The following is a 12,211-nucleotide window of genomic DNA, read 5'->3' as shown; positions in this document are numbered from 1 at the left end:
ACAGATCTATCTTTTCCCAATATGATAATTTTCTTGACTCTTGCTATTTGCCCTCTTCAAGTCATTAGCCTGCCTTGACTACATTTATTATACACTCTGATTTTTCATTAACTCTGTATAATAGAAAGTAGAAAATATTAGTCGCTCATTTGTGTCTGACTCTTTGCAACCCCATCATCTGTCCATGGAATTCTCCAGGCAAGAATACTGGAATGAGTTGCCATTCCCTTCTCCAGGAGATCTTCCAGACCTAGGGACTGAACCCAGGTCTCCTGCATTGCAGGCAGATTCTTTACACTCTGAGCTACCAAAGCATACTATAAAAATATAAATCCTCAGCAGAAAACCAAATAGAATTTTCACTTGGATTAAAAACTGAGTATCATGAAAACCTTCTAACTCTAATGAAAGTCCCTAAACACATGAACAGAAGAAATGAACATCTCACCTCTGTTTCCAGGAATCTTCTTAAGGCTCTTTTCTTTTTGATGCTCTTCCTTCGAGCATAAACTGCAAATGTTAGGCCCACAATGACCAGGATGAAGAGCCCACCAATGACTCCAGCTGCAATTAGAGGAGTCCTGCCAACCAGAATGGAAAAGAGAATAATAAAAGTAAGAGAGAAAAGACAGAAAAAGAGGAAAGGATGGTTGTTTACCCACATATCACAAGTCTAATCAGTTAGAAGAAACACAAACAAAAACGCATTACCTTTTCTCATGGTAAAAACTGCACTTTTTTTTTTCTTGCTTTGTTTTTTAATAGTAAACCATGCACAGACAACTAATCTTTGGGGATGAGCAGCCACAACATGCCATTTGATGAAACATGTAAAATTTGATAACAAAATGAAGAACATATGCCAAATTTTTGATACAGGATCACTTTAAATTGTTTTAATTTTACTTTTATCTATGAAGAAGAAAAATGCATTTAGATAGTACTGTTGTGATGTATGCTGTTATTTTCAACATTTTCTTTCAAGCAGGCTTTCTCAACAGTGGCACTACTGACATTCGGGGCTGGATACTTGTTCATTCTGGGGACTGTCTTACGCATCTTAGGATGTTTAGCATCATCCTCACCCTCCATCCACTAGAAGCCAGCAACACTCACCCTCTCCCCAGTCATGACGTTGTCTCCAGACATTGCCAAATGTGTGCCAAAATCACTGCCAATTGAGAACCACTGTTCTAAACCAAGAATGAGTGGTTTGAGGACATATGAACCCCATGCCTCTGGTACACAAAGATACCAACAGAGAGATGCATTGACAAAGTGCTATTTCAAACTCTGTCAAGGGCAATTCTGTTGGGAAAAGGGGCAGGAGAAAGATGAAGAATTGGGTCAGACAGGTTTTCAGAGTTATGATGACTGGAGTAAGCATTATTATCAAAAGCATGGCTAAGCATCACATACCCATGAAAGAAGTCTATACATTAAGTATTAAGTAAAAATACATAAATAGCATTAAAATAGGAAGACATTGACCAGAGATTTTTATTCTTAAAATATATCTCTAATATATTGCTTACTAAGGCATGCTTTTGAAACTGATGACTTTTTGTTTTCTAAGATTAAATTTTTTGCTTACTTGAAAAGTAATGTTTATGATCTTCTTGTCGTAGAATAGATTAGTATCTATGAGCTTCCTGTGGTCAGTCTTGAAATACATTAATTTCATATGCCATATGAAACAGTTTAGAGTAAAACACATCTTGACTATGAAGTCATGATAGATATCAAAACTAAAGAAGACTTCTCTGAATGCTCATGTTTTCTATAGTAAAGTGTTTTATGTTTTATATTACTATTTGCAGAAAAACCTACTTTATACAGTTACACTTTTAGTAAAAAAAAATTACTTGTTCCTGTAAGATAAAGTTTTACTCAAAGATCTGAAATAATGAAAGCGAATGATCCAAAGTAAAATATTTAAATTTTAAAGAGCTGTTGGAAAAAAAAATCTAACTTCTTCTATAAATGAAGTCATGTCTTTTAAACATTGTAACTGTTATATTATTGTCATATAAAACTGCAAAAAAAACCTTAACAAGTGGTTCATCCTAAAGGCTGTTGCCTGGCAGTTGAAAGTCCTTCAGCACATTGAAATGTTGCTATAATTCAACCAGATTTTCCTAAATGGAATTTTCTAAAAACATAAAAATCTATGCTGAGAAAATTACACTACAGCATGGAAACAAACTCATCATTGTAATGCCTTTTGGTATGTGTAAGATCACATTTTTGGTATTCCCGTTAAATATGCATTTCAGAAAACATTTTAAGTCTTCAACTCAAGGCGTATTTTTTAGCTCAAGTGCCTAATACATCTCTGAAAAGTCACTACTATAAAAAGAGCTACATTTTTGTTTCCTTAGCCCAGTATTTTATTGTAAAGGATTTATGCATGATTAAGAATAGTCCCCAGCATTTTGTTAGCTGTAGATTTGAGCTAAACTCTAATCTTCCTCTACTTAGCCATTTTGCAAAAGAATAAATGGCATGTATTTATGAAAGCATTTGCCTATGTCACTGTAAATTAAAATAAAATACTCTATTTTTTTGTTTGTCTTTTATTTTAAGAGTGATCATTTCCAACAGAACAAGATTCCTGACTCTATTTTTTTCATCTAATTCAAATGGATATCAGTTATCATATCATTTCTACTTAGTCCTGGCAATGAAAATAAAACATTCAAAAACTCAATAGATAGTAATTTCTATGATTTTCTAGTTAGCTTTTTCTTTTGTTATTTTCCTTCAGCAGTTCCTTGGTTGATTTGCATTCCTCTAGTTGTTTTCTTCTTTTACCACTTTGCAGGAATGGGAGTGTTACAAACAACCCAAAGAAGGATTGAACTAGAGTTTCTGCACCTAAAATTCATACATAAATTCTTGTTGGATGTTTAAAGAGGCCTAATTCTTCTTAGTTCAGCAGAAGTTACTCTTGAAAAAGAAAAAAAAAAAATCAACCGCAATGAAGCAATCAAGTTGAAAAGCAACAATGTTCTATAAGAAAACTTGTTTGTATTTTTAATAAGTGAATATCATGATAAAAGGTACTGATTTTGATTAAGAAGATTTAATATTCATAAAAAAATTGATGTGAAATGTAACCCTGGCCTGGACTCTAGTTTTGACAAGCCAGTTATGCAGAAATTTTTTCGATAACTTGAGAAATTAGAATATGGATTTGATAGTAGATGAAATAGAATATATGGTATGTAAAGATGTAGACCAGAAATCAAAAAGACTGAGTTAAAACACAGTAGGCACTAAATCAGAAAAAAATTCTTACACACATATACATATATGTGTGCAAAAAAAAGATCTGGAAAAATGTACAATAAGACACTAAATGGTAGTTGTTTCTGAATTATATGACTCTAGCATTCTTATTTTTTTTTATTTTTACTATTGAACATTTTTCTAATATTCTCCAATATGTCTTTCCTTTATAGGTTAAGGAAACTTAAGAAAAATACAGAAAAAATAAATCTTTATCTAAAAGCTTAGTTTTACAATAATTGCCTTGTTTTCTTTCTTTTTTCATTTTGAATGTTTACTTTGCATTTTTTCAATTAAGATTTCATTTTGCTATTCCCTGTCCACTTTTATGATCTAAGTACTTCCGAAGGTATTTTCTATTCATTATAGCTTAATGTGTCTGAGACATTTAATTGCCAGTATGTTTCTTACAATTAACATTATATTTTATAAGATCAATCTAATTTGAAAAGTTATACCGCTTCGCATTTCGTACTCCCCCGCAATTCTGATGATTCCTAGACATTTGTAGGTGTAGGACAGATGCCCTTTTTTTTCCCCCTGAAATTTAATGCTTCACTCTTTATAAGAATCCTTTGGATAAAAGGGATATAGTTACTTAAGTTGCAGTTTTATTTATTTATTTATTTATTTATTTTTCATTTATTTTTATTAGTTGGAGGCTAATTACTTTACAATATTGTAGTGTAATTACAAATTTTTGCCATAAATTTAAATTATTGTGTATCTCTCCTAGGTTTAGTGCTGACCATTGCCAACTCTGGTATATTCCTAAAGGAGAGTGTGTTACTCTTACATATGGGTCAGAGTAACCTCTTAGAGGCTAAGATGTGACATTAATGAAATCATAAAGGTCAAAACTAAGAGACCTAGAATACTCTGTAATCCCTTATCTGTAATAAAGAGTATTGCTTGTTCTCTGTCTTTTGCCTGTCCATTAAAAACCTTTGGGATACCCTTAAGTATGCAAGATAGGGTGTGTCAAGTGACAAGCGCAAGCTTTTTCTAAAGGAATGCCATCAGGTGATATTTTATCTTATTATGTGATTTTAAAATAGTATAATCAAACTGGTATCTCCCATCTACTCATAGAAACTAATATAATAAGGATTCTGAATCACAAATGAATGTGACTAATTTATTTAAAAGCATATAACTTGGATTTCATAATTTCTTTTAGAAGTTCAGAGACAACACTATATATTACTCTATAATCTTGAATGCAATTATCTATTTAAAAATTATATATTGAAGAGTAGTGTCTCTCCAGACCATGCTATTCATATAATAAGATGCATTCTTATTATTCATTAGTATATTTGAACTGTGCTATTCCTCACTGGAGAATATCAAATGTGAGTGAATCATGGAATTTGATTTTATAAATATCCAAATACTTTCTTTCACTGATCTGTTTCCTTTCAGATAACAGATCTGAAACAAAATAAAGTCAATATAATTTATGATTAAAATTCAAATGGTTTTAAAACTATTTGATTACACCAATTTTGTTTCATTTAATGTCAAGGGCAGACTATTCTACAAAATATGTGCAGTGGTATTTTCTTTAAAATTGTAAACTTAGTAGGACCGGTACTTTAATATACTCACTGTGCTGTGCTAAGTAAGCACCACTTGAGTGATGTCCCCATGAACTGTGGCCCACTAGGCTCCTCTGTCCATGGGATTCTCCAGGCGTGAACACTGGAGTGGTTGTCATTTCCTACTCCAGAGGATCTTCCCAACCCAGGGATCAAATCTGTGTCTCTTAAGTCTCCTGCCTTGGCAGGCAGCTTCATTCCCACTAGTGAAAAGAATACTAAATCTATAAGATTCTTTTGTGTTAATTTCACCAAATAAAAGGATTTTAAATTTATAATATAGGCATATTTTTCTTTATTTCTTAAGTATAGAATAACTTTCAATTATAGCTAACGGAATCAATCAGAAGTTCTATTAATATAACACACTGACAATATAGTTTACAACTCACGGTATTGACTTTATATCAGAGAGCTCCACTTTTAGAAGCTCTAAATTAAACAATTTGAGGTCAGATCCTCAGAATCCTTTGGATCAGACTTAGGGCCATAGGGCTTCCCTGGTGCTCCAGTGGCTAAGATTCCACACTCCCAACACAGGGGGCCTGGGTATTTCAGGTCAGGGAACTAGATTCCACATGCTGCAGCTAAGAGTTTACATGCCAAAATTAAAGATCCCCAAATACCACAACTAAGCCCCAGCACAGCCAAATAAATAAACATCTTTCTTTCTTTCTTTCTTTTTTTAAAGCTTAGGGCTTCTTTATTTTCTGTCCATGGGTACTAAAGGTGTTAAGCTGATTTTTTTTGTTAATTTACACAGAATTATAAACAAACAAGTCTCACAGGCTAATTAGATCATTTTAACCATTTTTGAATAACAAAGTTTAAATGAAAGTATAAAATAATGCCTCTAGCATTATTACTTTATGTTTACCTTTCAAATCTTCACAATTTTTCCTTATGGTGTTATATCATGCTGGAAAAATGTTTTCACCTCAGATCAATTTGAGTTTTATTAGGTTGGTGAAAAGTAATTGTGGTTTCAGGCTGTGAATTTTAAATCATTATAACTAGGCTCAAACACACCTTTATTAATCAAAATAGGAACTATTATAATCAACACATTTTTGACAACAAAAAATAAATTTGTTTATTCCTGTAGTGTAAAAAAATCTGTGCTTCAGGATTCAACAAACTCTTGGAAAGCATTTTTTGACTCCTGCTGGTTGTTGAAGCATTTTCCCTGCAAAACACTGTGGAGATGCTTGAAGAAGTAGTAGTCGGTTGGCGAGAGGTCAGATGAATATGTGGAATGAGATAAAATTTTGGAGCCCAATTCTTTCAGTTTTTGAAATGGTTGTATGACATGCAGCCGGGTGGTGTTGTGGAGAAGAATTGTTCCCTTTCTGTTGACCAATGGCGGCTACAGGTGTTGCAGTTTTCAGTGTATCCCATTGACTTAGTGATTTACTGAGTGTACCTAGCAGATATAATGATTTTGCTGGGATTCAGAAAGCTGTAGTGGATCAGATGGGCAGCAGACCACCAAACAGTGACCATGACCTTTTTTTTTTCTTTTGGTGAAAGTTTGGCTTTGGGAAGTCTTTGGAGCTTCTTCTTGGTCCAACCACTGAGCTAGTCATCACTGGTTGTCATACAAAATCCACTGTTCATCACATGTCACAGTCCGATCAAGAAATGGTCTGTTGCTGTTGCATAGCATAAAAGAAGATGATACTTCAAAATGATGACTTTTTTTTTTTGATTTGCAGTCAGCTCATGAGGCACTCACTTACTGCGCTTTTTCACCTTTCCAATTTGCTTCAAATGCTGAACGATCATAGAATGGTCGACACTGAGTTCTTTAGCAACATCTCCTGTAGTTGTAAGAGGATCAGCTTCCATGTTCGTCTCAATTGGTCATTGTCAAATTCCAATGGCCAGCCACTGTGCTCCTCATCTTCAAAGCACTCATCTCCTTCGCAAAATTTGTTGAACCACCACTGCACTGTACGTTCACTAGCAGTTCCTGGGCCAAATGAGTTGTTGATGTTGCAAGTTGTCCCTGCTGTTTTATGACCCATTTTGAACTCAAATAAGAAAATCATTCTATCTTGCTTTTTGTCTAACATCATTTCCCTAGTCTAAAATAAATATAAAATAAACAGTAATCAGTCATTAACAAAAAAACATAAAGCCAGAAATGCTCATTAAAATGGTATATAAAAACATATTAAATACTTAAGAATGTATTCCAATATCAAACAGCAAAGTTCAAAAATGCAAAACCACATTACTTTTTCACCCACCTAATAATTGTACGTCTGCCTCCTACTGCCTCCACTAGTTGGAAGAGCAGTACCACCATCAAATAACTCAGCTTAAACACACATAAGTACATTCTTCACCAAAGGTAATGAAAAATAAACACAGCAGGAGCTACCTAGTCTTTCCCAGATTCCTGAGATCTGACATATTTGCCTCTAGATCCTGCTTAATACTATCATGAAATCAAATACTTCTGAAACAGTGCTCAGTTGTGTTGGACTCTTTGTGACCCTATGGACTGTAGCCCTCTAGATTCCTCTGTCCATGGGGTTTTTTAGGCAAGAATATCGGGGTGGGGTGCCATTTTCTACTCCACGGGATCTTCCCAACCCAGAGATCAAACCCACGACTCATGAGTCTCCTGCATTGGCCGATGGATTCTTTACCACTAGTGCCAGGAAATACCTTAGCACTGGCAAAACATATGCCTCACTTAGGCCAAGACGGTCTCAGTTTGTACCACTGTTAAGGACCAGTAGAACTCCATTCACTCTCAAAAGGACACTTCTGTGAACAGTAAATTAAATGTCTGTCCTTTGATAAATACTTAGCACTGTTTAGAGAATCTAGGACACCTCCAGATAACTCTTTACATAAAAAAGTGAAGTTGCTCAGTCATGTCTGACTCTTTGCGACCCCATAGACTATAGTCTGTAGACTGTAACCAGGTTCCTCCATCCATGGGATTTTCCAGGCAAGAATACTGGAGTGGGTTGCCATTTCCTTCTCCAGGAGATCTTCCTGACCCAGGGGTTGAATCAGGGTCTCCAGCATTGTAAGCAGACGCTTTACTGTCTGAGCCACCAGGAAAATTCCCTAACTCTTTACATGCTGCTGCTGCTGCTGCTGCTAAGGCGCTTTAGTCGTGTCCGACTCTGTGCGACTGCATAGACGGCAGCCCACCAGGCTCCCCCGTCCCTGGGATTCTCCAGGCAAGAACACTGGAGTGGGTTGCCATTTCCTTCTCCAACTCTTTACATATATATGTATAAATAAATGAATACATACACATTCATACAAGAGTATCTAAGTATTATCAAGTTTCACTTCTTGGGAAGGTAAGTTAGTTATTGCCTGTAATAAACCATGAGAATCCCATGGACAGAGTCTGGGGGGGGGCTACAGTCCATGGTGTTGCAAAGAGTCAGACACACTAAGTGACCAAAGAACAACAACAACAAACCTACATATAACACAATATAAACCTACATATAACACAAATGGATGTTTCATACATTAGAGGCAGAAGTGATGACTCTCTGTAAGCTTATATTTTGTTCTAAAAATATGATTATGTGACATTGGTTAACATCTTGTATCTTATCTTTCCTCCAAAAATGTTATAGTAACCATCAGACAAAAAGCATGAATCTATCATGGACCAGAGGTTAAATGTATCCACAGTAATAGACGACATTTCCTAATTTGCTCTTTAAATGTAGTTGATCAAAAAAATCTTGACTGTTTACTGAAAGAAAATTCTTAGAATCAGTTGCCAAGTGAGATAAATAATACCACTTCACAAATAGGACCATTTCAATATTATATTAGTTATGTACATAAGCAGTTTAAACATAGAAAAGTGAAAGTCACTCAGTCATTGTCTGATTCTTTGCGACTCCATGGACTATACAGTCCATGGAATTCTCTAGGCCAGGATACTAGAGTGGGTAGCCTTTCCCTCCTCCAAGGGATCTTCCCAACCCAGGGATCGAATCCAGGTCTCCTGCATTGCAGGCAGGTTCTTAACCGGCTGAGCCACAAGGGAAGTACAAACACAGGAAAAGTTCTGTCCAAATAAGAGGAACACAAAATTTGACTGCCATTGGTTTTATGACACTTGTAATGTCACTAACAATTATTTCCTTTTTCAAAGGGAAATAATATAATAGAAATGAAAACATCAAAGACTCTATCTTGATATAGAACTGTCCCCTTTTATAGATATATACCAGGGATTTATTTGGTCTTAAATACTGCACTTATGTTCAAATAATTTAAATAGATTGACTATAAAGACTTTTCATTCTAATAATACTTGTATATTTTTAATTAAAATTTTCCTTTTACATACATTGAATACTTTCACAATAACTATACAATATAGATCTTATAACCCCCATATTGAAAATAAGAAATAGCCTCAAAAAAGGTAAGATACCTAGATAAGGTCAAACATAAATAATAATGCTAACATTTTACATCTTGTAATCTCAAGTTCATCAATTTTTCAGCTATATTAAGTTGTCTTTCTAAAGATGCTTCATTAGAATTACTTTAGAGAAGAGAAATACAATTAATCAGATTTTTCTTCAATACTATATTTGATAATAGAGAATATAAAATGCACATGAATTTATTTAGGAGTTCTAATAAACTCTTTGATTTTATATTTAGCTTTATCTTAATGTTGTAATTCTCATCAGACTGCCACTTTCTTTGCATTGCTATGTCCATTATGATTTACGTCTATTAAGTCATTTATGTCTTATTGACAATTATAAGTGCTTTAGTTCTTCACTTAGATTCATTTTATTTTCTCAGTGAGAAAACAGTTAACAAGATTTTGAGGGGATTAAAAACTTGAATTTCCTAAAGGAAAAGCAAAGACAAGCAGAATCTATCACTCTGGTGATAGTCCTACTGCACTGTTCATCTATTCAGTCTTCCCCAAAGTGGTTCAGATTTGAAACAAGAGATCTTGAAACACTAGAAAATACTGAAATTCCCCAGAAGACATTTTAAGGGTTACTGCCTAGGGCAAGGAGAGCCATATTAATGTGTTTTTTTTTTCTTCTTCCCCTCCTGTAAACTGTGCTTATCTGACCCATAATTCTACCTGCTCTATAAATATGACACATCTTTTGTTTTTTGAAATGAAAGTGATGTGGATAAAACTCTGAGGCATTCATCAGTTGATAGTTACAGTTTTTATTTGATGAGACCTAGAGTATTACAGTATATTACCTAGGGTATTACAGTATCCTTTGATCAGGATTTGAGATCTCTTTATTATATCTTAAATGTGACCAGAAATGTAAGTGCTGAAGCAGATGAAGCAAAACATACTGTCCCTCTTCCTAAGAAAATGAGTGTTTCTTGACTTTTCATGTGTTTAAATAAATGTTTTTCCCAGTAAGTTTTCAATAGGCTGTTACACATTATTCAAAACACAGCATTACAAGGTATTTCAGAAAAGATATTACCATTAAACAAATATGTAAGTATCATTTGGATTATGTCTAGAATTAGAACTGAAAAAAAATTCTAATAGTTTCACAGTGATTCCTTCCTCCAATTTACGAGTAATATTTATACCTATCTGTGATTTTTTTGTCTGTTGAAATTTTAGGAAAGCATACAAACCTGTACATTTGATTTTTGAGGCAACTATTCTCATGATTAAAGACACAATCCTAAGAGTACAAATAATCCACCTATGAATTTTATACCTTTGAATTGTTTTCAGCTATGCTGAAGTATAATTGACAAATATCTATGAATTGTTGCAAATAAAATACTGGAAGAGAATTAAATAAGAAAGAACTTTTAGCAGATTCGTGTAAGAGCTCAGGTAAATTTTTTGTCTTTAGGCTTGTGTGTATGTATTGTGTGGTTTATACTTATACAATACAATCAATGTTCATATTAGTGGAACACTTTAAGCATCATCTGTATAGGTAGAAAATATACATATGTTTAATGAAATGAACATAATTTTGTAAATATTTAATTGCAAAATACATAATCCACTAAACACTGCTCTATCCCATTACCTATTCATCACACAGACATGGTAATCTGAAGCAATATGGCAAACTATTAAAAAACTGAAGATAAAAATCTTAAAGTTTCAGTTGTCACCTACGAAAATGATTCAATATGATAAGGAATTAGTTCCACAATAGAGGAGAAAATAGTACATAAATGCTTCTCTATGAAGTAAAGTGTTGTTCAGCCTCCAAGTCTTGTCTGACTCTTTGTGACTCCATGGACTGCAGCAGACGGGGCCTCCCTGTGGAGGTAAAGTAGGGGAGGAGCAGGCACGATCCTTTATTCTCACATATTAATATTTCTCTTTGCCTCAAAATCTCCATTCATTCTCATCACTGGAATTTCACACACCTATGCTACCAGCGGGCAGAGGTAGCTCAGCTACCTGGGGCAACCTGGAGCTCAGCTGGTAAAGAATCCGCCTGCAATTCAGGAGATCCCCGTTGGTCCAGGGTCGGGAAGTTCCCCTGGAGAAGGGATAGGCTACCCACTCCAGAATTCTTGCCTGGAGAATTCCCATGGACACAGGAGCCTGGAGGGCTACAGTCCATGGAGTTGCAAAGAGTCGGACACGACCGAGCGACTGAGCGCAGCACAGCACACGCCACTAACAGAGATCATAGGCTTTAGAAAATTTCATCTATCTTTATCAAAACGTCACACATCTGTGTCATGTCTATTGGGCACAGTTATATAACACAGATTTAAACAGCCCCATTTTGAGAGAATTTACAAGCTAATTTAACTAACACTTTGATTTTTTTTTCATTTTACGTACAATTATGTATATAAAACATCTTTGATTTTTAGTATCTTTATAAAGCACCCCAATACTTGCCTTAAACTAAAAACAGTTTTTTAAAATACTTTCACAAAGGGAGTAAGAAAATGTCCTTGAAAAAAAAATCACTCTTTTCAGTCAGATGATATATTTTCTACTTATTTTGCCCTTCTGGCAACCTTTTGTCCCACTGAGGGGACTTCCACACGTTAATGAGAAGCTAGATGAAATGAGAAGGGAGGAGACTTTAAGAGCAGCTACAGCTATGGGGAAAATGCCAGGATTTTGGACATCCATGGGGGATCACTGAACATTTTTTCCAGGATTAAAAAACAAAGCTACATTTGGCATGTGTTTTATATGTGTTGTGCTTAGTAACCCAGTCATGTCTGACTCTTTGTGACTCTTTGGTTTGTAGCCTGCCAGGCTACTCTGTCCATGGAATTTTTCAGGCAAGAATACTGGAGCAGGTTGTCATTTCTGTCTCCAGGGG

At 34.7% G+C, this 12,211-nt stretch overlaps 1 protein-coding gene across 4 annotated transcripts in view; it reads right to left on the bottom strand.

Annotated features, from left to right (window-relative positions):
• Positions 1 to 12,211, bottom strand: part of ERBB4 (erb-b2 receptor tyrosine kinase 4) — a 1,218,836-nt gene that overhangs the window by 235,064 nt on the left and 971,561 nt on the right. For all 4 annotated transcript variants that reach the window (XM_043910154.1, XM_043910156.1, XM_043910155.1 and 1 more), the window contains exon 17: positions 449 to 581. In XM_043910154.1, the coding sequence (XP_043766089.1) occupies positions 449 to 581 (133 nt within the window). The remainder of the gene's footprint in view (positions 1 to 448; positions 582 to 12,211) is intronic.

The sequence above is a fragment of the Cervus elaphus genome, chromosome 8, assembly GCF_910594005.1.
Source record: "Cervus elaphus chromosome 8, mCerEla1.1, whole genome shotgun sequence".
NCBI classification, from domain to species: Eukaryota; Metazoa; Chordata; class Mammalia; order Artiodactyla; family Cervidae; genus Cervus; species Cervus elaphus.
Note: the sequence above shows the minus strand (reverse complement) of the source record. Positions and strands in the feature narration are given on the sequence as shown.